This window comes from Macrobrachium rosenbergii, chromosome 21 (genome assembly GCF_040412425.1).
Source record: "Macrobrachium rosenbergii isolate ZJJX-2024 chromosome 21, ASM4041242v1, whole genome shotgun sequence".
Lineage (NCBI taxonomy): Eukaryota > Metazoa > Arthropoda > Malacostraca > Decapoda > Palaemonidae > Macrobrachium > Macrobrachium rosenbergii.
In genome coordinates this window covers 20,095,644-20,122,243 of record NC_089761.1, presented here as the reverse complement: position 1 = coordinate 20,122,243, position 26,600 = coordinate 20,095,644, and the positions used below count along the sequence as shown (strand labels likewise).

Here is a 26,600-nt window from a genome sequence, read left to right as displayed (position 1 = left end):
CTGGGCCATGGTTAAAGAATCATGGGCCGCAGCTCAACAGCATTATACATACCGAGACCACCAAAAGATAGATCTATTTTCAGTGGCCTTAATTATGCGATGTGCAGAAAACTCGATTGCTCCAAAGAAACTTTGGCGCATTTTTTACTTGTTTATAATAGAATTTAAGTCCATTGAGTTTTATAGCTCACTACAACAATATGATGTAAATTTTTTGATGGTTTAATTCTATTTGATTTTAAATAGTTTTATTTGCTCATCAATGATTGAGTTCATATCTTATGTGCACTTTTTCTGAATTACCATTTTTTTTATTAAACTAAAGTATTTATTAAATTATTTTATTCAATCTTCATTACACTTTCTTTGCAGGACTGAATGACCCACTGGGTTCTAGTGCTTAGTGTTCAGTTTAAGATCCCCATTCCACTCCACTTTACGACGATGAAACTGATCAGCCTCCTAAAACCAGACGACGAATTTAAGGCCATCTACCATCGCTGATAAAGTCCATAAAGTCTTCCATGTGAGAGGCCTTTCAAGCAGCCACTGTACATATTGTAGTCAGTATACTACAAACTTAATATGCTTCATCTTCACACCTGGAGACTGTAGAGAGAAGACTTCAAGAACATGGGCTTTTCTCAGGTGCTGCTGCAGCCATCACCTGATGCTGCTGAACATCTTCCTCCTACCTTTACCAAAGTGAAGTAATTGCTGTGATTGTTACTGTCAGAGGGGCATTAATCTGGTAAATTCTTTTATTTATTTGTGTGGTTGGTGATTTCTTATACATAAGCACCAGAATAGGCACTCAGTCTCCGCAACCGTAGGTTACAGGGCTATCCTTGTGCAGGTTGTAAAACAGACAAATATGACTGCTGCATAGGATATAAAGAGACTATTGTAGGATGACCCAATTTCGTTAGGGGTACGGCTAACGGTCATGACTAAACCACCACTCAGTGTAGGTCTTTGTCCTGTGGGCACCTTTCATTATAACCAGGTGAGGATCAAACACCTTATAAGTGGCAACTCGAGGCTTTTCTGTCTGCATGTGAGCAGTAGTAGTAGGTTTTGAGCAACGCTGTTGGTTTGGTCAAGGCATGTAGTTCTTACCTACACTTGGCATATCAGAAGACTAAACTGAGCATGTAAGAATGATTGTTCATAAAGGTAAAGACTTATCTACTTCCTTGGCTTTTCAAAGGGATATGGAAACTTTGGATATTTTGAATAGAGGTACTATATCTGGCAGTGTCATTCTGCTTTTGCAAATTTTTATTTTATCAGATATCTCTTAAATGAATGGTTAGGTATTTACTCCCTAAGACTGTTGGTTGCAGTGGATCTGAAGTTTTACCAGCTGCAGTGGTGCTTTTGTCGTCTTCCTGCACTTAATCCGTCCTTTATTCATACCTCATACATATTGATGATAATTAGTCTATTAGGATTATTAGGTATTACTACGTCTCCCATCAAAGGTTATTTGCTGCCTACTCTTTGATCAACTTGCCAAGTACTGTATAAACTACTCGTACTTTCTGGATCTTTGGGTACTTAACGTACTGCCATTGAATCACTTGAGCCTTAGCTTCTGACTCAATAGAGTCCCCCTAAGATTATGAGGTTCTACATCTCTCAAAGGTTATATGATGCCTTCACTTCTGTCAACTTGCCGAGTATAAACTACTTATACTTTCTGGAGATTCAACGACTTTGTGTATCTCCAGTGAATCATTGGGGCCTTAGCTTGTGACCCGTATAGTCCCCAAATGATCTTGATCCATTGGGTTTTTTAATATAATTTGGAATTCTCAACTCCTTGACTGTCCTCCTAAATTGCAATTAAGGTCCTGGAGAGCACAAATTGTGTATGATGGCATTAGAGAAAGTGAATGTGGGCATGATAGGCTGTATAAAAAAGGTAGTTTTGTTTTTAAATTAATGTAATTCTTCAGATTTCATATTACTTGAAGTTAACTGACTTGAAAGTTTGATATTGTTCATCCTGACCATACATTGGTAGAAATTCTGCATTAGTAGGTAATTTACTGGCAACTGGAATATGACCACAATTCAGCTCTTTGACTAATGAAGGAGACTTAGAGTTGAACTAGACAGTTTATAAAAGGATCTGTCAAGTGAATGTAGTCCTTGGTTCGCAATCACTTCTAGAGCAGTTAACTAGGGTTATGATAAAATGAATTTTGCCATTAGTGGCTGTTCATTTTCATTGTAGTCTCATTCATATCACAAGGCTTTCTTTAGCACTTTACGCTTTGTGTGGTAACTTGTGGATACAGTGATGGTTTTAACTGTGCTTGTAAACATGAATTCAGGACTTTTTGCTTATATATATAGCAGATTCAAATTTTACAGCAAAAATCAGAGTTGTAATCTGTTCTATAGTACATATAAAAGCTAAAGCTACACAAGAATTATATGCTAAAAAAATTGCCTGTAGCCATGAATATTATTTTAATTAGTTAACCAGACCACCGAACCCAAATATTTAGCTATAAGAGGGCTGGCCTTGTAGACATGAGTAGCTAACTATTCCCGTAGAATCTCCCAAGTTTCCATTACAGCTCTTAAACTTCGTTATAGGTGACATCTTGATAGGGTTATTTATTGTTAGCATCTGCAACTCATGTATGTAAGGTACTTGTGCAATATTAATAGCAGTTTTCGTGGCTCAATTTTTTATTTGCCCAGCTGCCATGAACAATGGCTGTTCTTGTCTGTGGTATTGTAATGATAAATTATTTACCTGTGGCCATATAGCGGAAATGCCATATGCAAAAATTTGGTGTCTTTTAAATATAGTGCTTTCTTATTTTCCATCAGTGCAGATTTTGTAGATACACTATATTTATTTTGTTATTTATACCTAATAGTAGGTAGAGGGTGTAGATGAATTACATTGCTTTCGGAAGTGACAGGGTCATTATTTCTTTGAAACTAGACATTACAGTTAGTTTAAGTAGTTTTACTAGTGATATTTATTTTATCAGAGCCAGTAGAGTAATCTGTTAACTTTATAGCCATTTCCAGTTTACAACACACTTTTGTTTCAGACATAATCTTTTAATGTAAATACTTATTCTTGGAAGAGAAGCAGTGTTTCGAATGTGGAATAGCTGTTGACTGTAAACAATTTGTTGGCACTACCCACTCTCTTGTATTTCATGCTTCATTGCAGTTTGATTTATTTAGAAAAAAACCTGTCCTATGTCTTCAGTACAATCTCTCTCTCCTGTTCATACAGCATTGCGAGGCATTATCATTAGAGCCATTAAACTTTTTTACTCCTGTGTTCTCTAGATTACTTAATACAGTTTTGTCCAAGGGCTTATTATCTCATTCTGTGTCATACTGGAGAATGAAAACTTTTGCTTCCTTCTTTACATTTTTATGGGTAACATGGTGGGCTACTAAATGTAAGCTACTGTACATATACTCTTGGGAGGTTTCTGACTATTGATTCATATCTACAGGGTTTCTAATGTGGTATGTACTACTATGAAATATAAAAGAACTAAGGATGCCCGCAGTGAAGGGATTAATATAATAAAATTACTTACAGCAGTACACGTACGTACAAGACTTTATGACTACAAAGTTTGTGTAGTAAAGTAACCATGCTAAAAGTTACAGCTGCAGGTTAGCCTCATGCTACAAGGAATTTTTTGCAGTAACTTAAGGTTGACTGAGTTTAACAATCCTGTTTATTAATGAGATCACTTTCATAGCATGTTTCTTTTAAGTAACCATTTGTGGTATATAGTTTATATAGAATCATGTGCATGGTATCGAAGTTGTACTTTGATTTACTATTCAATTCCTAGCAAGAAAAGTTGTAGGTTATCATGATAGATTGTTTGCAGTGTCTGTTTGTTCCCTTCTAACACTTTTTTTTATGGCCATTTGACTATATTGGACAATGTATTGTACCTATAAATATGTACCTATGTACTAATGTACTGTATATATAAATAGGTACATATTTATAGGTAAAGTCCTTTGGCACATTACAGTATTTAGATGCAAGTTGCTTTAAAATAATTTTGTTGGTTACATGGATCTTATAAATGAAGCTGAATTTATTTCTGATGATGCTTAATTTACAGGCTTGTGCTCTTGCATTTGGTGTGATTTCAAGTTTATGGTCAGCAAGAAAAAGATTAATACTGTCTGGTTCACATTTCCTCTTCATATCCACTAGCTGACTAACTTGACAGCAAGCAGTTGCTAGCAGCCTTTCATCTCCTACAGTGTCGAGAATAAATACGTGAAGTTTGGGCTGTATGACTGTGCTGTCATCAGGAAGGCTGTTCACATGTTGCCAAGATCTGTGCCAAGATCTGTAAGCCATGTCCTCTTGCTGTGTCTGGTTTATGTTTTGGACTCTGCAGTACACTGTAAGTTCTGACAGTGTTCATAATTCTTGGTTTAACTAAACCCTGAGAACATGCAAGAAAATTTTACATACATATTGGTGTTGGGTAATGAAACAAAATTAAGGTCTGTGTACAATTGTAAATACTTAGGAAACAGATAGTTTTTGAAGGTTAATGTAGTAAAATGTAGTGTATTACAGTATCCTTTATTGATTTTGGACTCCCTTGACTACAGGAAAATTGGAAGAGTTTGTAATGGTTGATTAAGCCTTAGTCAAGCCATGTTTGAACTTTGATCATCTTTATGGCCAGTGGTTATTCACTGTGATCATCTTTATGGCCAGTGGTTATTCACTGGTTCAAAGATACTTCTGTCCGCAATAAGCAGATTAACTACAGAATCAAGGTTAGTATGAATACTATTGGGTAACCTTGAAATTTTAATACAGTTTAACTATTGATACACTGTAATAATATATAAAATCTTCATTTCTGTATTTAAACTTCTTGTATCCAGTTGATCATTACTGTATTTAAAATTCTTGTATCCAGTCCACATACACTGTGGAGAAACGGTGTAAATTACTAGAGACAGTTGAATTACTTTTAGTACCTTCAGTGGAGGAACTGGTCATGAATTACTTGAGTAAATTATACTATGTACAGTAGGTATTCTGGTCTTGGTTTATTAGTCTGTTCAGTTAATTCCTGACACTATTTAAAAGATACATGAAAAACTAACTGTTTCTGGAAGAATGGACCCCATATCATCTGGTTATAATATATTCATAGAAATCTTTATGCCAAAAAAATTTTTTGTTTTTCCACAGGGTACTTCAGATGAAGGAAAAAATGAGCAGTACACTTGAAAACTCCATTTCAGGTATTTGTACAGGATCATACCGAGACTGGTGGCTTGCCACTCCACAATCAGGCTGCAATAATCTGGAGGAAGCATTTGAAAAGGGTGATTACTATAAAATGGTAGAATTTGCAAAAATTTTGCCCTTGAAACATGCTGTAAACAGTTTTGAGTAACGAGTAATTAACTTAGTTACACAAAGAAAGAGAGGGATAATGTTATTGCAGTTCCCTGTTTGGGGTTTCAGTCTAAACCAGTGGCTGTACAAATGTAGAGACAAGCTTACATTAACCATGTAAAAACTGGGTATGTCATACCTCCTTTCTCTCCCATGACATGGAAATCTGAAGAATCCTTTCACTTACATATTACAATGTAATTAGGTTTCTCATGTAACATGCTGGACATAGCCACTGGAATTCAACAGCTTGGGTTGATTTTGTCTATTTCGATATTGTGTGTCATTCAACAGCTCCCCTCTGTTAAGTCTTATGTTGACTTTTGTCCATTCTTCCAGTATTCTCTCTTAACTTCCCAATGCAGGTCAACAGCTCCCCTCTCCAGTAGTCTTGTGTTGATTTTTGTCCATTCTGCCAGTATTCTCAATGTAGTACAACAGCTCTCCTCTGCAGTTGAGTTTTGTGTTGACTTGTCCATTCTTCAGTCCATTCTTCCAGTTATCTCCATTAAGTCTTACATTGATAATTGTCCATTCTTCCAGTATTCTCAGTGTATTTCAACAGCTCCCCTCTCCAGTTAAGTATTGTTAATATTTGTCCATTTTTCCAATAAGCTCACTGTAATTCAACAGCTCCCCTCTCCTATTAAGTCTCGCGATAGCTTTTTTCCATTCTTCCAGTATTCTCACTGTACATCAACAGCTCCCCATTCTATCAGTATTCTCACTGTAGTTCAACAGCTCCCCTCTCTAGTAAGTCTTGTTGCATGCCCATTTTTCCAGTATTCTGGTAGACACTAGAAAAGGACAAAACCAAATATCAAAAGCTGGCATTTAGTCATGTACTGTATAAAAAGTGAGTATTAAACTTGCAAAACTTGCAAAGCTTTTTATTTTTTATTTTATTTTTTTTTTTTCACCATGCTTTATATTCCTGGCGTTTTTTTTTCACCATGCTTTAATTTATATTCCTGGCGTAAGTGCATGATCAAGTTACTACAGTATTGCACGAGGGTCTAGGGTAGAAAAGTTAATTTGGATTAAAATCCCACCTTCATTCCATAAAACCAAGCATTGAGTACAAAAGCTGAACATCAAATCGTGCACAAAGTAACTTCATCTTCGTAAAGAATGGCATGAAGCATGCATTCAATGCTTGGATCCTGTCATAATGATATCCACACAGAAACACGCTCTTGCAAGACAGACCTGTGGAATATAAAAAAAAAAATTAGATTTCATTTACCCAAAATTCTCTATTAAGCACTGTATTGAAAATACACAAGGGGACTTACGTTGAAACTTGACTGCAAATATAGTTTCAAGGAAAGTTTTTTTTTTTTTTTTTTACCAGATAGATACATGTAAAAATTACTCTCAATAGTAAAATTAATGAAATGTTGATAACACCATTATGATTCTTGCAAAGGTCAACAGGTTTGATGTTCTTCCAACCATCTATAGGGAGTTGAAATAAGATGTATTCTCATGATTTTCCTTTATACACCTGTAAACATTATGTCCTACCTTAAAAATGGTCAACCATTATATAAAATTTGAGTGAAAATCCACTCTGCCACATAGAGGAAATACCTATGACTGAGTAAGCGACAAGCAGACATAAATGGTCTCCTTTTATGTGCAACTATTCACGACGGCCTCCCTTTGACTGAAAATTCCTTTACCTTTGTAGGAGAAAGAAAATGTAACAAGAGACACTGACTGGCATGCAAGATTGTCTACCTTTCTACTCAATTTGGCTTAAAATCCCTTCAACTTTGTAGGAGGAATTGCACTGACAAGGCACCACACACTGAATTATAGACATGATCCCTCTTCATTAAGTATGCTGATGATCTACCTTAAGAGTCAAGTTTACTGACTTGAATAAAATGACAGAAGAAAGCATACTGACTACATTTATACAAGGGTTTATTACATAAGTTTATAAAGCCCTAAGTTTAAATGTGTCCCCTGAGGGGTCCCATTTCTCTTTCAAACTACGGTAATATGATTGGTGAAATGCAGATAATATTATGGTTCTTGCGAAGGTCAATAGGAGGTTTGACTGAAATTCCTCAAACAATTTAAAGGTAGTTGCTATGACAAAAAGTGTGAAAGACTGGTAACTCTCTACATGTGCAAAAACTTTGTCCTACCTTAAAAATGGTCAACCTCTGGGCAAAACTTGCATGAAATCCCTTCTGCCTAGTAGGGGAACCTGCCATGACGGGATAATTGGCAAACATAGAAATTGTCTCCCTTTATGCACATCATTGCATTATGGTCTCCCTTTGCCTCAGATTTAACTGAAATCCATTGAACCATATACAAATATAGTAGTTGGAAAATCAAGGTAGAGTGAGACACCAACACACAGACAGACAACCTCCATTTGCGTATATCTATGCATGCTGTCTCTTGTGTACCAAAGGTTGACTGAAAATCCCTCCACCTAGTAGAAAGAAAATGTGACAATTCACACTGACTGGCATGCAAGGTTGTTTACCTTTGTACCCAACTTGGCTGAAAAATTCCTTCAACTTTGTAGGAGGAATTGCAGTGACAAGGCAACACACACACTGAATGATAGAGACATGACTTCATATATGCTGATGGTCTACCGTGGCAAGTTTGACTTAAATTCCTTTCCACTATAAAAAAGGAACTGCAATGGCGAGGTAAATGTGATAGACACTGATGAATAGACAAGACAAACAACCTTCCCTCTTCCACAAATATGCATGATAGTTTACCTCTGTACTTAATTTGAATGAAACACTGGCTGCGTAGCTGGTGTGGAAGAGAATACTGTATAGAATTTAGGTCAAAGGCCAAGCACTGGGACCTATGAGGTATTTCAGCGCTGAAAGGAAAATTGACAGTAAGAAGGTTTGAAAGGTGTAAAAGGAGGAAAACCTTGCAGATGCACTATGAAACAATTGTTAGAGAGGTGGAAAGTCAGATGGAAGAAAGAGAATATGAACGGGTATGGTAAAAGTAATGAAATTGTAGTTGTGATGACAAAGCCTTTGTGACAGATGTGCTCCTTGCTCCTTTTACACTTGATGACAAAGCCTTTGTGACAGATGTGCTCCTTTTACACTTATCTATGCAATATGGTCTACATTTTCCAAGTTTGATTGAAATAACTGCTACTGTAAAAGTAGCAATAAGGTAAGCACGACAAGAAAGAGAGAGAGGGTGACAATGGATGGAAAAACTATAATCCCAAATTTGTCAGTAGTGACCTGAAAATCACGAATGCATATACAACTGTAATTTTGGTCGTAAGGGGTTAAAAGCCTTCTAAAGGTAGGGAGGTCATCCTGCTCATTATTCATAATCAATCCAAGAAGACTAAATGTGGTTAGTCGAGTTCTACTATGAAGACAAACAATCTATGCAGGTATTGCCCTGAAGACAAACAATCTATGCAGGTATTGCCCTGAAGACAAACAATCTATGCAGGTATTGCCCTGAAGACAAACAATCTATGCAGGTATTGCCCTGAATACAAACAATCTATGCAGGTATTGCCCTGAAGACAAACAATCTATGCAGGTATCACATTCTGACCTGACAATTTATTGAAGTACAGTATCATATTCTGACTTACGACTTCTGGTGAAATGTAAGAACTCCTGTTTGTTTTTGGAGGTGCAGTTGCAGGTTAGTGAAACTCCTGAAAAAAAAAAAAATTTGTACAAAAGACTTTACAAAAGTAATATGTGAAACCATTTAATAGCAAAATACACTACAATTTTTTCAATAAAAATAAGAAACCTAATTCAAGAAAATTTGATTGTTTGATAAACATAATACGTACCAATTTTAAGTGAAGAGATTAGTACAAAACACAATGCTGTATGTTTAATTTCACATTGAGAAAAGCAGCATTAAAGGTTTAAGTCATTCATATTGCTGGAATTCAAAAAGGACTAGAGCAATTTAACAAACAGTGCCTCAGAAGATTCCTTAATCGGCATTTGTGGGTGTGCTTGCCTATGCAAGTTACAATTTCAAGGGAAATAATCTTACCTTCTTCAAGCAATGACAGCTAATAAAAGGGCTTAAAATTTTCTCGAATTTGTGCAGATGCTTGGGAACAATGGACAGAAGGCTCTAGCTGGTATTGTAATTCTAATCATTGATACACCTTGAATTATGAGTTATTTGTCTGTTACCGTTTGTTTTTTATAACTTCTAATTGTACTTTCTTGGGCATAAATGGCATTATCAAGTGTTGATTGCTTTTGAATTGAGTTTCATATGAATGACCAGAAATTGAGAGAAAAAAAAAAGTAGTCACGAATACTCAAGAACAATAATGTATAACCTTAGACCTAAGGTGACACCTAGCTGCTGATGATGCTGCTACATTAAGCGGGCCTTACCCAAGAGGCAAGTTTGAAAGTAGGCCGCCAAAAACCACCCTAAAAACTCAAAACACCCATATTATTTGGTCCCTGTACTAGTGTTTGAAGGCTGAAGAATTTTTTCACCAAATTACATTTTTTTGGATTCCTGTAACTCCCTTATAAGTACAACTTTCCGTGTCGCAAGCAGTCTCAATATCTTTGCAAGTTTTCCACAATAAGTAAAGAGTAGAAATAAGAACAGGGACACTGATGGAATGCAACAAAAAGAGAATGGGTGCATGTAATTATTTACATATGTTGGGTATAGGACATTATATACAAAGCAGCAGGAACAAAATCTATAGTAAAACAAAAATATTTGATCTAGCAAAGGAACGATGAGATCCTAAAAATAAAACTTATATCATGCACAAAGATTCATACCTGCATGACAATGCTTCCTTTGCAGCTCTTAATAAATTTGAAGAAAATAACAATCATCAGTAATACATTCACTAATGACATGTACGATGGCTTTAACAGTCACACACTGAGGCACCATCAACAAAACTCTGGTTCTTGTATTTTGTAGATTAAATCTGCAATGTGTGAAATTTTCCTCACTGAACTTCAGCACCTGAAGGATTGCATTTCAGTCATCACCCTGAAGAGAAAGAGAAAAATAATCATGCAAACCGGTGTACAACACAACGTTGAAATACACAGTATTCTGCAAATGACCATAAAAATTTTCTAAAGGCCTTTGATATTTTTCACTGTGGGAGGGCACATAACAGCTTTGAGCTAAAAGTAACTTTGGAGATTTCCATTAAACAGACATGCTTATAAGGACCACTGTCAGGTTGAAGCACAGACAGGCAGGTATGCAAGAGCTACTCAAGATCCATTTTCACAATTTTCACTGCTGCTTTAAAACAAGCAGTTATAAAGCTTGTCATGAGATCAGAAAAAAGATCACAACAATGTCGAAAAGGGAAATGAATATACAGTATTTTGCTGGTGGGAAAAGTTCTTCTGAGTAAGATTACAAGAGAAGGCTATCAAAGTATTGGAATGTGCCCCAAAGGATAGTTCAGCAAAACTTGAAAACAATTATTACTTTGGTTTCAAAGTCTGTTAAATCAAAATAAGTCAGAATAAAAGGTCTTTGAAGTTTTTACACGATGGAAGTGTGGACTAGAAAAGAGAGTGCATATAGAAGGTACGCTTATGGTTTACTGTATTGGGTATTTTGACCTAATTTTAAAAAATTTAGGTTGTAAAGCAAAACTGCAGCAGTTTGATCCATTCACTACTTAAGACAGTGAAAATGAGTGGGAGTGGTTGGACAGCAAGATAAAGATATCTAAAAGATAAAGGAGATGAAGTACAAGGATATAAAGGTGGGACTAAAAGAAAACCTTATAGTTGCACAAAGAAACAAAAGAGGCTGGATAGCAAGACTGATGAAAGGAAGTTGGAATGAAGGTAAAATAAGCAGGTAAAGCCTGAGGCCAAAGGACACTGCAAACACCATTTAGTAATGCCTACGAGGCACCACATGAGGTACAATGATAGTGCTGGCCCTCCTAAGGGAGTAAAACTTATCATGACCAGGAATAAATTTAGCAAAGGAAAAGTTCAGTCAGACAGATGCCTGAGAAAATACACTGCAGAAGTCCAGCGGTGAATAAAATGGATTTGGAGATTTTTGATCTCTTGAAATACACTGTACAGTAAACCTAATGATGGAGAACAACAACATAGTAGAAACCCAGTCCTCAACCATACCAGAACTCAACATAATCGGATTTCGACGCAAAATGTCGAGTAAATTTTCCGTCGGAGCTCGAACAACAAACCGGAATCCGACCCAATGAATCCTATGATGTTTGTAATCAAAAGTGTTTCGATCAGCCGCCAGTATATGGCGTTCTTGGTGGTGTTCTTCCCAAGTGTATTTAAAAGCATATAAAGCCCACATGCTGCTGCTGTTGTTTTCCAGTAGACTCTGTATGAAATTTACCATAAGTTAATACTGAACGTAAACAACGTTTATGTAATTAGTACTGCGATACGCTACCAGGATGGCCCTTTGGTTTGTTTACATCCGCTCATGCCACAAGCTGCCGAGTGCCGTTGTAACCTAGGAAATTTTTCTTAATTTTATGATAACAGACATACAGTAATTTGGCTTATTTTTAATACTGTATTATTAATTTACTGAAATAATCAGGCTTGTTTTTCAATATTATTAACAACAGTTTTTGTGTGTACCCGTTACAGTACATTCTGGTAGTGCCAATAGGCTACCTAGCCTAGCCTATGGCACTCGGTCTACCATTGGAAATATGGCCACACTGGTTGTAGGCCAATTTTTTTGATACAGTAAGCATTTAAAAATGTAAAAAGTCTTCTAATACGGTAAGTTATTTAACTCTGAACTTATTTAATTGTAATTTGTGTAACGTTTTATATAAAAAGGCAAGGTTGGGGTAATGACTGGTGATCAGGAACGGATTACTGTAATCCATTTTCAGTTATTTCTTATGGGAAAAATTGATTCGGAATTTGACTAAATCAAATCTCGACGCTTCTTCTGGAATGGATTGGCATCGAGGACCAGGGCTCTACTGTATTGTAATAACAGAACAATTCATGAAAAAGTTAAGTATTTGTTATCTTGGCAACTACTAAATAGCCAGTAAACAAATGCAGAAAAAAAAAATTTGGAAGTGGTCAAGAGACTGTTGAACTACTGACGAATAGAAAACAGCTTAAATCTATGATGCCTTTACAAGACCTTTACTCCTCTATGTGTTGGAGACAACGGCATTTACAATAAAACAATTTTAAAATCAGCATAACTACCAATGCTATGATGCCCTTAGCAGCCTACAAGGGAAAGATCATATTACGAAGGAAGTTCCAGAGGTATGGTGTGTAGGGGCTGAAAAATAAGAGCACTATACTAAACACCTACATGGTTTGGGCATATGATGAGAAAGGGAACAGCAAAAGTCACTGAATACATAGAAGTAGTATAAATGCAAGTAGGAGAATGAATAAAAGTGAGAGTCAGGAAACATTAAATCACAAAGGAAGCGAATGCATCATACGTCATATCTTTGTAAAGGGAAACACTGATTTATCCAAAGATGTTAAAAGCTGAACATTACCTATGAATGCCAGGAACTACAGTACAGTATTTACTGTATGATGCAGAAAGTTGCACTACTTTTATATACATTATACTACATGTAAAGTGATAAACTTACACTTAACTAAAACTAATGTGTAAATAGCATACCTAAATGGTAATGGCCAGTCGAGACAATTTCACAACCATTTATGAATTTCTGCAGTACATTACTACCCTCAGCCATAATCCCTGAAAAAAATATGTAATCAATACATGGGCTACACTATGGTCTGTAATAAATACTGTATAATATGAAAACCAATACAGTATTTTGATATACAGTAAAATAGTTTGTATTACAATCTACAATAACTAAAGAGGAAAAAAAAGAGTCTTTGTTCTGCATTTTCGTGTACCTTTGCTGTGGGCAAAATATTTTAACAAGACTATAACTTTTCACAACACTGAAAGACTATCCACATAAATTTTTCGGCTTTACAATCCCTTCACATGAACTGAAATAGCTACTAGTATTACAAGATGTTGAGCTGATCATCAAATGCAGTTACCAGAGTATGAGCAAAAGCATCCTAATTAGCAGAAATCCAGAAAAGTCTGTTAATCAGACTGTATTTGTCAGTTTGGCCTTCTGTGAGGTTACAAATCATTTGCCATTATCCTATACAACCGGGCACTGGTTACATCATCATTGAAGTCTGGTAGTTTTGGGGGGCTCTTTAGCTTTTGTTAAATTAGGCTTAGGTCTACCTTTTGGGTTCAGTGCTTTCTTAAGGCTTCTTTGGTAGCATTCAGTTTTCATTGGGTACTTCTTGCATAACTTACTGGATTTGAGATTTAAGGTCATTATTATATAAACTTGCCTAAACTTTTACTATTGTGAATTATCTAGTAGACCTGCAAGAGCTGCATCATGCTTGTTTTGAACCTCAAGAATTTTCTTTTAATCTAAAGCTTCTGCAATATTTGAGAATAGATATCTACAGAGGTTCTCCCATTTTGCAGGTTGTTTTTTTCCCCTCTTCCTAGTGATATTAGCCAAAGCTAACCTGCCACCCTCTATTTAAAAAACAAAAAAGAAATTATCACTTTTCCACTACGAGTTCTTTATTTGAGGTGAAAAACTAAGCCATGGTGTATTATACACAGAAATGTATTTATAGACATGTTATCTTTGATAACCATGCACACTTAAATTCTGAAACAACTTGCTGAACTTTAATACAGTAAAATATATTACCTGCATAAATTATGCCGAGTGTGTGTGTGTGCATCATTTCAGTTGATACTGTACACATATACCAAATGGTTAATCAATTCTGACCAATACTGAATTGAACAACTTTATACAATTTAGGGTGTGGAATTGACAGCCATACAGCAGTCTGATGTACTACAGGTCTTGCTATTACAGCAGCTGTGAATGTAATTTCTTTTCCATACTAACTAGCTAGCCTAGTCATAATGGTGCCATTCCCCATACTTATCCATTCCCATAATATTGTTTTCCATGCTATTATTGTAACTACCTCCTCAATACAAGTCATGCTACTTACAGAGGCTGTTCTTTCTGTTTGGAGGAATGATGTTATTCGATCTCAGCTTGTGCTACTTGCCAAGCATACCAGCAGTGATAGACATTGGAATACCAGTCTTACAAATCTGCTTCACTGGATTATAAAATTCCATTAAAAAAGAGCTGGAACCTATTGTGTAGGAATATTCTTCCTACTTCACTATGCAAAACCCCAGGGTTCCTTAAGCAGGTCAAATAGTTAATCTGGCCTCTACAGCTGAAGAAATCATTACCCACCATAGATGGTCAGTCCTACTCTTTAAGCAATTAAGTCTTATCAAAAGCAACAAAAGATCCTTCAGGAATCAATAAAAATGCCATTGGAAATTTTTTTTTCTAATTTAATGCCACTCAACCCTCAATTAGGTACAAGGCTATAGAAATGGTCTGACTGACTGAGCACTTTGGAAGCCATACACTTTGTCTAAACTTGCACAGAACCTATGAAGAATGACTTCCCTCTACTAGAAAGAGTCGTGAACAAAGCTGTCACACAACAGTTAATTTTGTGGGAGTTGATGGTGGTCCCCCTGGCCAACAAAAAGAGTTTTCGCTGAAGGAATACCTCAATCTCTGCTACCAAAAATAACATGGCAGTTCCCTGTCTCAACGGGATACAGAGATTAGCCAACATGAATTGCACATGGCTTAACATACCACAAATTCAATTAGATCAATGGGGCCATCCACCACACATATTGCAGTGTGTGTTTACATACCAAGCCTGTGTAAGCTTGAGAAGATATCCCAGTTCAGCAAAGGGGTCTTCACCAAGAGATTATGTTACAGCTGCCAAAAAAAAAAAAGGCTGTCTTTCCAATCACCATTCGAACTCGTGAATAAGTCTGATGTTTCTTCTCTAACTTTAAATATGAAATGTATCTGTCCACTTCAGAAAACAGTGAAAATTTCAAAACAGACTATCAGTATCTCATAACTAAAGTATTTCAGTAAAATATATCAGATTTCTGTAACTGGTACACCACCAACATTCAAAACACTGCCTTACCCATGCACTATTTACACGACAGTATGCCAAATGAAGTTTACCAAACCAGTTTATCCAAATACTACAAAATGCAAGGTAGCTTGAGAATATTCCACCCAAAATACCAGTACCAAAAGTTGCAAGAAAACCTCTTAGTTTCCTGAAAAGAAGTGGCAAGGCAAGTTACAGTAGACTGAAGCTCTAACCCAAACTTCTCCTATACCAATTTATCAAAAAACTGGAATGCAGAGGCTTGAGCGTATTCCACCTAAAATACCCATACATAAGCTGTTATAAAACTTACTTTTCTCATACAAAGTGGCAAGGCAGGTCAGACTGATGCTGTAACCCAACACTGTATTAAACTGCATAGAGCTCCATCAGATTTTGCCTAGATTTTCTGAAAACAAAAAATCTGTTGTCACCTTTTTGTTTCTTTACACACTCATGCCTCAACATTTAATATACCCATACCTCCATTTAAAATGCAAATTTTTGGCCTTGATAATTAATAACCTTTAAAATATTACAAATTTTTTCTCGAGAATTTCAATCATTTATCTTGTTTAAAAAAAAAAATCCAATTCTGTTGAATGGGTGGGTGGGTTAACCAAACATAATACAGTAAAGTTAACAAAGATTTGAACCATGCACTGCTTGAGTTTTACACACCTCGGACAATTCCTGTGTGTACTTCACCTTTCTTTTTGAGTTACCTCCACTTGAAAAAACCTCAATTTCCCACTGGGTCTCCCACAGTTGTTATAGATGAAGGACAGTGTTTGAGAAGTTTGCTGTTTGTAGTGCATATGCTTCACACAAGTGCTTGTGTGATCTTTTGTTTTTGTGTGTGCAATGGTTAATTTTTTTTAACCAATACTGTAACTACTTTACAGTAAAGTGAAATTATGATCTGGTGTGCAAGGTTACATTAGGATGAATTCCTATTTCACTAATGCTTTTTGGTGTTCTAGGTCAGGTTGGGGGGTTGGTAAGAGGATATGGCACACTAGGATACATTAAATCAGGTTAGGAATGGTGAAGTTTGGATGATTCCTTGTAACTTACAGGGTATGTGGGAGGGGGGAGGGGAATCAAAAGCTCCTAGTTGCACTATGTTAGGTTAGTGAAGATAAGGTTAGGCTATTTCCCTAATTTGCTTTGTGATGTTCTTGTTCTTTATGTGAAAAATCCCAAATGCAGGCTTTTGTGTGTTTGAGAAGAAACACTATGAAACACCTGTATGTACTCAGACACTTTATACAAAGCAACAGATGGTGTTTTTATCGCACATATGTTACAACAGCTTTCAACACCGACATTTACAATTTATCCATGGGTTTTATACTGGTCTTGAAAAGACAAAAATGTTTGATAAAGTATATTACTGCCACAAGACAGAAAACAGAAAAATTATGCAAGTTTTGGTTTACTCAGACATAATTTATAAACTGATGCTGTTATAGATAAATCTTTTAGGTTACTAATAAGTGTTCAGATGTTATATATCATATCATAATCACTGCTGTATGATTCTTAGTACCAGTTGAATACTACTTAACACCTAACTTAGATTTCTCTCTCAAAATAAGCTTAAAGCAACAGCATACAATTAATTTTTTTACTTTTCAAGATCAATTCACAAAAGAGCTATATAACTTTGTCATTACTCATAGGTAAGAAGCATATGTATAAATTACAGTATAGGCATTGCAGAAATGTTTCTTCTAAATAAATGAAAAAACTTGTGGTTTGGGAGTGCGGAAGGACCTGTAACTGGTACAAATTACATTCTTTTTTACTGTTTATCTTGTGGTTCATGTCTCTTACAGCAAGCCTGTCTATATAATTTACAGGTTTCTGGTCTCCTCAGCCTAAAAAACCCATTTTTTTCACTGGGATCCACAAAGGATTACATGGTAGGGATCTAGAGAACTATTTATATATATGGGGCTAGAGACACAAAACCCAGTGGTTTGCACCAGCAAGAATGGTCAAATGTATAAAAAAAAAAAAAAGATGAGCTGTAAGGAAAGTATATGGGACATGAGTTTAATGAGAAATAAAAAGTAGAGGGTAGATCTCAGTAGTAGCTCCGCGGCAGCGATTTCCTTCTAATTTGACTTTTTCTACAGTTTTTTGGTTGCTAATTATGGATTTATCTTCAATTTTTGTCGCATGAATGTAATTAATCTGTAATTAACCCTTAAGTCCATCCAACAAGGGGTCTCCATACGCAATCTTCACAAGACAGAGCATGGGTACGTTTGTTTGGAACGGTTAATATCCCGTCCAGCAAGTGCAATAACTTGTTAATGTATGGGTAACCCACCCCGGGCCAGTACTAAACACGGCGAAGGGACATTCCATCCCCCCGATGCCAGCACTAAACACTGCGAAATGCATTTAACTCCCTCCTGTTGGCCATGGCTCCCTCTCGTTTTTTCCCTCCAGAGGGATGCTCCCCGATGTAAACATGTCCGCTCCATTTCTGTGTTCTCCCCCACCCAAAACCCGAATTCCCACTGTCCCCCTTTACTGTTGAATAGAGTTAGGGGGCAAATAGGGCAAATAACAGTTGGCCGACAACAAACAAACTCACTGCCAGTATCAGAAACCCTTATTTAAAGTGTAGAAAAAACCAGTTTCCAAGGTAAAAACAGGCACGGAGCTAGTACTTAGAATTACCAAAGTAGAGTATTACTGAACTTCACTGTGCCCTGGCTTCTGACATGGGTTAAGGCCAAATGTGTAACTGCAGATGCTATTACCTACGTTTGATTTGGCTAGGTGTAAGAATATTAAAAACTATACTTAACATATAATGAAAAGAGGCAGTAAAACTAACCATGTTTCACTTTAGCCTACAAATCCTAGAACACTTTAGGTTAAAGGCTAGGCATAACATGCAACCTATGCTAAGGTATATTGTCGAGGACTGTAGCTATAGAGTAAATCGACACCAAGCACCAGCAGTTTCACCAAAATTACTACTGATTACGGGCTAAAACTGGATTATATTATTAGCCTAATATGCCCATTTATACAATGTTGTCACACATGCCACCTAAATCCAGTTTGGGCCTCCCAGTACCCATAAACTCCTTCTTGGACACGCTGTTTCATACATCATAAATTTAAGCTATAAACTAAAATGTACACAACTTTTAAAACTTACGTATCTTCAACAAACATCGTCCTGGGGGAATTTTCCACCACGTTCACGTGCGACTGTTTACCAGCGTTGCCGCATAGGACACACTAAGTGTATTCCAGTCGCTTACAGACAACTACACAGGCGTAACAGACTGTGGGTGGTAACGTTTTTTTGTTTCTCTGCATAACAATGATTGGGATTGAACGGTGAAGTAAAAGGACGTTTCTCTCTTTCTCTGTATAACAATCGTAGGAAAATGGTGACGTAAATAAAGAGGGAGGAATATCATAATTTGGTATATCAGCCATTATTGTTTTTGACTTCTAGCTTTTAGTAAAAGCTTTTCCTCTGTTTAGTTATTCATGGTTTACTACATATATGCATTTGCTTTCTAAAATGGATTTCAGACAACTAATATCAGTCTTTAACTCCAATCGTAAGAAGTAATCCATTTGTTCTACATTGTACACAAGAAATTCACACATTTTTTTAGTTTGCTGAGTGGAAACATACAAAACGGCAGGATATGTCTCTCATTATATTTTATACATAAACATCAGTAAATAATACAAAATAATTAACCAACAATTTTACAACAACCAAAATATATACTGCAGGCTACATAAAACGGACCAAGTCTACTCAAAATTTCAAGACATTCTATCATTGGTTGAGTTGGTTTGAAATTATAGCAGCAGCCTCTTCTCTCACCTTCCTCAGAAACAACAGTTAATGCTTGAAGTGCTGGTATCAATAGTTTGTTCCGGTTATCTGTCTTAATTAAATTAAGTTTTGAAAACAATCTCTCTGCAGCAGTATTAGTAGTAGGTAAAGATAAGACATTTAAAGTAAATTGTGAAAGGTTGTTAAACATCAATATACCTTCATTATCTTTTATACCACCCAACTTTACGTAAAAATCTGTTATGCTACAAGACTTAATTTCTTCTGGAATAAAGGTAGAATCCAGATTGCGCCACCATTGTCAAGATCTTGTAAATTGCCCCCATATATACGAGGCACAGACATAGAAAAGTCATGTAAAGTAGGCAACAACTCCCTAGTCTTGCTTTGTAGCACCTTTTTTGTGTCTAAAAAGGATGCCATATAGAAAAACTTATTGTCGAGATCAAATCTTTTCTTCAGCTGCTGACACATCCTAATAAGAAATTCTCGACACCTGGTGCGTACATCATTGACCATTCCTGATCCCTGTTATACCTCTCCAACTGCAGGAGACCATGAACTTTAGATCCTAGATATACCTGATTAAGAGGCATGTGATTTGTACATAAACTTGGATCAAAAGACACGATATTAGCTTTGTCTACAAGATCCCTCCTGCAAAAGTATCGGATCAAGTTCTTATACAATTGGGTGATATTATCATGAAGAAGATGGATAGTTAGGGCCTCTTGCTGAAACATAAGATTAAGTCTTGTGAAAGTAGGAAGAATGAAATTCAAAAATTCAAATATAGAAATATTGAGGGGTCTTTGAGGCTTCGAAACGATGGACTCAACGGATTTTAATCTTTCTTGGTCTTCAATTCTAGAAAATACAATTTCAGAGCATCCCATTGTTCAAGTACACGCTCAACTGCTGCATGCAATGACAGCCATCTATTGGTACATGCGTGCAAGATCTTATGCGGTTTAAGGTCTAGGAAAGTCTGGGCAAAGTTTCAGCTCATATTTTCTCTTAGCACTGTGGGCAAAGTGCGTAAAGATATTTCTAATGAGATCCTCACAATGTCTAGGTAAATGCTTAACAGATTCAGATGCATAAATGAATACTATGGCAAATGCATTTGAAAACAGTTAAACCTGGAAATACCTCTCAACCTGCTGCTGATGGAATTATTACCTCATGATATTTGCTGTCCCATCTGCAGCAAATCCAACTAAATTATCTAGTGGTATGTTATATGCATTCAATGTATTTACAATCAAATTATACAAATTTTCTCCAGTTGATCCCACCATTTCATTATTTTCATCATAGACATCAATTAGCTGAAGTAATCCTGTTTCATCAACTTTGCTTTTGGTCAAAAAATTTTACCAAAATTATTAAACATTTAGTTGAGCTGACATCTGTAGTTTCATCAATAATAACTGAAAAATTTGTTTATCCTGAGTTTGAGACCAGCTCATTTGATATACAAGTGCCAAGGGCTTTTGTCAAATCAGTGCATTTAGTTCTTTTTTCATGCTCATTGCTTGAGCAATAGCAGAATCAGGGAACATAGATTTACAAAGATTTACCATGTGGTCGACAAGGCTAAAATGGTAAATTATGCTCACTAATGAAACATATAATCTATACCATTGCCAGCCAGGGCTGGCACTTCTTCCATGATGCTCTTCTTCGTTTTCCTCCTCCATCTGATGCCCAAGCGCCTCTTCATTATCAATGTGCATTGCTGGTCTATAAATACAATGAAACACAGAAATATGGTAGATAAAGTAAGAACATTTAACTTCCTTACTCGATTCTACATATTCAAAGAATACAAAAAGTCCTTTGATAATCAGGATAATGATGATACCCTTTCCGTAGTATCAGTGAGAAGGGAAAGTCTACTTGGTAACAAACCCTGAAGAAAACATATTTTTCTTTTAACATCACCAGTTAAATTCTTTCATTTCTGAATACCGTTTGCATCGTTTTCTTTACTCATTCAACCAGTTTTCTTTACCCATTCAGCCCGCTTTCCTGACTAGCTTATTTCTGAGACAGCAAAACATTACCTTATGCTTTTTTTATTGTGGTTAAGGCTGTATTGAACTCCTTTGACAAGTAGTGCATTTAGTTTTTAGTTGGTTCGCCCTCAACCCTAGATAAGCAAGGTCTGAAGTCTTGATTAGAGAGCCATTCATCTCTTATTTTCCTCTTAGGAGGCATGACAACCTATAATTACCATGCAGGAATTTCATTATTACAAATGTTTGCAAGAATGATGTAATGATGAAAATTTCGTTGTGAAAATCAAGGAACTATTTGTATATAAAGCAAAATGAGATGTATTTCAACACTATAAATATTTAACGTTAAAAGACTCGACACTAACTTGTGGAGCAAGTAATATTGATGACAAAATACCTATCATCATTTTTATTACTGCAATGCTCACAATACATCTTCAGCAATATAGTAATTTGTACAATTTATGCACAAGAAAAGACTAGCAGTTATGAAGGACTTATTTGATTACAACATCAACCAACATCTTACATAATATAACTGTTTACATTTAGAAATGTCTTATTTAGAACAATATCAAGAAAATACCCGTTTCAGGATCTATGAAGAGAAATTTCCAGGTTCGTCCGTATGAAGGAAAGGGCTGGCTTCTTTCCAGAGAGTCAAAAACTTCAAAGTGACTTGCATGGTCGACTTGTGTACAAAAAGTACTGACAGATAATAAGGTGTTTTGCTTTTTTGGAGGATTTAAATGAAAGAAATTCGTATTCAAATACGTTTAGGAAGAAATTTATTTGGTTTATCAACTCAGAAAAATATATACTATCCTAATACATTCCTCTTCAGATGAAAAGTATATATTGATAAATGTTATTTTTATGTTATAACAAGTACTATTATTTTTTTAGAGTTCCATATTCATGTATTACTACACAATTCCAAGGCATTTCAGTGTGAAATTAACGTTGATTTGTCTTTTTAAAATTTACAAACACTGTGATCTGACTGTAATATTATGGTGACTAACTGGTAACTACAGTGTTACGTTCCTTGCCACAGGTCACAAGAAAAGTACAAAACGGTACCCTTGCTGTTTACTGTCAAACGTCATTACGTCAAACGGGGTCCAGCAAGTGCCCACTGCCCAAGGACTCTGAAGTCTGAAGTATTTGCAGACTTATAGTGATTGTGAACCACCGGGTACCGGTGCCCGGCGGCTTGAACAATTTGTGAAATGAAAGAAAACTAGTAAAGGAAGAACTTTGATGTTGAAAGGCTTCCATGAAAAGTTCCAAAAGGTGATAAGTGTACTTTGTAAAAACGATTCTAGGCTACAAATGATCGCAGCTGTTACAAATTTGGCCACCAAGGAAACACTATGTATAAAAGACTTCGGAAAATTCTCAAACCAAGGATTAGAACTTTCTTGGAATTTTTTCATGAGACTTCACTACGGTATTGAAAAACTAGAATGAGATAAAAACAAGAGTACTTGACCTCTAGCAACTTGACGCCACCCTCTGTTAATTTTACCTTGACGTTTAATTTTATGCAGTGTTTTAATGAATATGTGTTGTTCAAATCCTCACCCACTACTGATTCTTCTTGTTTTATAATGTATATACTATAAAACACAGATTTGAAATAAATATTGTAGGAAGCCTCTTTTACGCAGTCTGTGCAGTATAATTTTCTTTCTGTAGCGAGTCTTTAAAAGAAAACGACCCCTGTGAAATTGTAAGGGTAAACTGTCACTTTCATTTTACGAATATCACTTTCATTTTACGAATAAAGACATTATGTGATTAAATTCGACAACGTAGCGTGACCTGTTTAAGACAGTATGCGTTTTTATTTCAAGCACGTTTGTTGCTTTGTTTTTTACAAATACCAGAAGGTTGTTGTTTTAATCAATAGTTTCAGCATTTCAAAGAGGTGACAACTCATTCTTCAACGAACTCAAATTTGCTAAATAGGCTAAGATTAATGATACAGCTTAAAAAATTTACTCTAAATTATGAAACGATCACTCAGACATGAAGAGAGAAAGAAAGTATATTCAGTAATGACAGATCTGCAGTATTCTACTGTTAGGAAAAACAGAAAGGGGGTGAAATTAAAGTTTGTAAATATATCAGTAAATCAATCAGGATGGCAAAATGGTGAGCACGAACCCCCCCACCTTCTCTCTCTCTCTCTCTCTCTCTCTCTCTCTCTCTCTCTCTCTCTCTCTCTCTATATATATATATATATATATATATATATATATATATATATATATATATATATATAATAATACACACACCATCATAGTGAAACATATGCCCTGGACACGAGCAGTATAATCTGATATGAGTTCATTTTATTAAGTAAAGCTAAAAATATCGTAGAAAAATGTCGGTATTAGATGGAAGGGTTTTTATAAACGTTCTGCTACAAGAGGCGACAGCAATAACTATTAAATACGTCTATCATCACCATACTTTGCCTCCTCCAGAATTACAAGGGAGCTACTTAAAATATGTGTAAAAAAAACATAATAAGTATCAGCTCAGTGGTCTGGTTAAACTAAGGTATACTTAACTTTTTAACTCAAGAATGTAATTGGCAAGTTGTGTGAGCAGTGCATGGAAGTTAGCAAGGACAGTCATCTTGGACCCTCATTAGCTGATTGCAATAATAAACTCCATTTGGAAAATCACGTATTCGAAAAAAAAAATCCCCATTCAAAAACCTTCATGCGAGATAATCGGACAATCGTTTGTGGCTACTGAAAACCTTCGACAGTTGTTAGAAATAAGAGGTAAATTTGAACCTCCGAAATGGAAAAGGAATGGAAGCTTACTTTCCTTAATGCTCTAATCAGAAGTAACAGTGAATTTGTTTCGTTTGTCTGTTTTCAAGATACCAACTATGGCAACTGTTCAAATTTCTAAAATATTTGTCCGGAGCACTACAAAGCCATTACAACATTGTTGAACTCAACTGAACTGAATATAGAATTTAAGCCAAAGGCCGAGCACTGGGACCTATAAGGTCATTCAGCGCTAAAACGGAAATTGACAGTAAAAAGTCTGAAAGGAGTAGCAGGCGGAAAACCTCGCAGTTGAACTATGAATCAATTGTTAGGAGAAGGTGGAAAGTATGATGGACGAAAGAGAATATGGAAGGAGGTAGAGTGAAAGGAACGAAAAGGGTTGCAGTTAGAGGCCGAAGGCACGCTGCAAAGAACCTTAAGTAATGCCTACAGTACATCTCTAATATATATATATATATATATATATATATATATATATATATATATATATATATCTATATATATATATATATATATATATATATATATATATATATATATATATATATATACATAAACCAACATCGCAATTAAATACATGGCCCGAAATATGCAGTAAAATCCTATTATGAGTACATAATCCTATTTTGAGGTGCACTGACGGCGCTACCCCCTTACGTAGATTACGTAGATTACAACATTGTTTCACGGAATGTTGTGGGCGTAGCTCTTAGGCTTTGTTCGCAAGAAAATAGAAAGGATAACAAAAACATTACTTTCATCTGATTAACATGTACTTATACTATCTATATTAATTCCTTCACTTTATTACAGTGGTCTTTTGTAAGCACGTCTGTTGAAGCACCTCCAAATCTCTTTTAATGTTTCCATCATTAACAAGAGTCAAACTTTTTGTTTGATCTTTTCCTAGTTGTTCTGATACAATATTTTCACTTTCAATTTTTTTTAAATTGATGCTAAACTTTTTAATTCATCTCTAATATATATATATATATATATATATATATATATATATATATATATATTATAATTTATATATATACATATATATATATGTATATATATATTATATATATATATATATATATATATATATATATATATATATATATATATATATATATATATATATGTGTGTGTGTGTGTGTATATAATCCTTATTCAGTTTCTACATTCAATAAATATGGAACTAAAGGATTCACAGGCTTTATACCCCAAACTAGAACTGTGACTTATGAAGAGCCAAAGAAACTCACCAACATCGCAATTAAACACATGGCCCTGAGATAGGCAATAAATTCCTATTACGAGTACATAACATTACCTGAAACCAAACATATCGTGGCAAATTATTTCCATTTAATAAGGAAATGCCCCTTAAATGAAGGATAAGCCTATTTCCTGAGGCCAACAGGAACGTACTAAGCTACAGTAGCGTCTATGCCGTGGACTGCTAACACTTTGTTGGTAAATGATACGACCTGTTTGTCCTGGGAAGTACATATGGCTTGGGGCTCAATTACGATGTACCCCAAAGGCAGAGGAGCGCCTGGTGAAGGGTTTTGGATGCCTCAGCCGGAGGAAATAGCCCCAATAAATGGCAGATGATCCTCTTTACCCGGGCCCAATGGCAAACACATTCTCATTACTAAATAATGCCGGGAAATAATAGTAGTCTCGCCTTCCTGCATGGTGTGAAAATCACAAAATTGCTGTGGCCATGGGAATTGCAACCCCTGACAATGTATTTAATTGCTTATACACACACACACACACACACACACACACATATATATATATATATATATATATATATATATATATATATATATAAACAATGCCGTTCTCCAATACGGTTGAGGACCTCATTCATCCTTTAATTACTGAATCAGTGCTGCATCCCATGGTAGAAAGGTTCCACATTATTAAAGAAAAATTACTGGCGTAATTGATATGAACTGATTAATAGGTATGGTGTCAGAAGTACTGAAAGAGTGAGAAACATTGAGATAACTGGGAGGGAAAAAGATGGGTCACATAGTCTTGAGGTGGTTTGGTCATACGAAGATAATGGAAGAGCGATTAGCACATGAGGCATATAATACTTCAGTCTTTTGGTACAAATGGGAGGAAGATTAAAAATTTTTGAACAGATCGAGTAAATGACCGATTGGAATAAGAGGACCATCGGATCTACCTCAGAAACAAGCGGAGGAGTTCAAGACAGAGTTTAATAGCTCAGTATTTTATAGAGGTCTTGATGTGATGCTGATGAACCTTCTGTGTCGGAATATTTATATTTCCTTTTCTCCTCTGGGGGTTTGGTTCAAAAGGATGTCAGCCTTCCGATTCCCAGAAAGACTTTCTGTGTAACGTTGTAAGTTCCATACC

General features: G+C 35.7%; 1 protein-coding gene and 1 long non-coding RNA gene across 10 annotated transcripts in view; one reads left to right on the top strand and one right to left on the bottom strand.

Moving 5' to 3' along the window:
- The window catches only part of LOC136849771 (uncharacterized), a 99,046-nt gene extending 92,723 nt beyond the window's left edge, over nt 1-6,323 (top strand). For 3 of the 5 annotated variants that reach the window (XR_010856418.1, XR_010856415.1, XR_010856416.1), the window contains 4 exons: nt 373-751; nt 4,134-4,424; nt 4,639-4,809; nt 5,234-6,323. This is a non-coding gene — a long non-coding RNA (uncharacterized lncRNA). The remainder of the gene's footprint in view (nt 1-372; nt 752-4,133; nt 4,425-4,638; nt 4,810-5,233) is intronic. The other 2 variants (XR_010856419.1, XR_010856417.1) reach the window with 2 other exon arrangements.
- On the bottom strand, nt 4,525-18,819 carry LOC136849770 (uncharacterized). Of its 5 annotated transcripts, XR_010856411.1 has the most exons (7): nt 18,707-18,819; nt 15,833-15,928; nt 13,115-13,195; nt 10,249-10,468; nt 9,063-9,128; nt 6,496-6,652; nt 4,525-6,240 (listed from the first exon to the last, which is right to left on the bottom strand). XR_010856411.1 is itself a non-coding variant. In XM_067123175.1 (6 exons), exons 2-5 carry the CDS (start codon nt 15,897-15,899, stop codon nt 6,498-6,500), a joined length of 369 nt encoding a protein of 122 aa, XP_066979276.1. In that variant the 5' UTR covers nt 15,900-15,928; nt 18,707-18,819; the 3' UTR covers nt 4,525-6,240; nt 6,496-6,497. The 5 variants fall into 5 exon arrangements, 1 of the variants encoding a protein (XP_066979276.1); XR_010856413.1 differs by lacking the exon at nt 13,115-13,195; XR_010856412.1 differs by lacking the exon at nt 15,833-15,928 and having other exon boundaries at nt 18,707-18,758.
- Between the last annotated feature and the right edge of the window lie 7,781 nt (nt 18,820-26,600).

Bases quoted from the DNA above. Each gene is read 5' to 3' on its own strand.
- LOC136849770 (XM_067123175.1), bottom strand. From the start codon at position 15,899: ATGCAGTTTAATACAGTGTTGGGTTACAGCATCAGTCTGACCTGCCTT. The intron at 13,196-15,832 runs GTAAGTTTTATA...TATTTTTTTCAG, and splicing joins TGCCACTTTGTATGAGAAAA to GGATTATGGCTGAGGGTAGT. The intron at 9,129-13,114 runs GTATGCTATTTA...TTTTTTTTTCAG, and splicing joins GACTGGCCATTACCATTTAG to GAGTTTCACTAACCTGCAAC.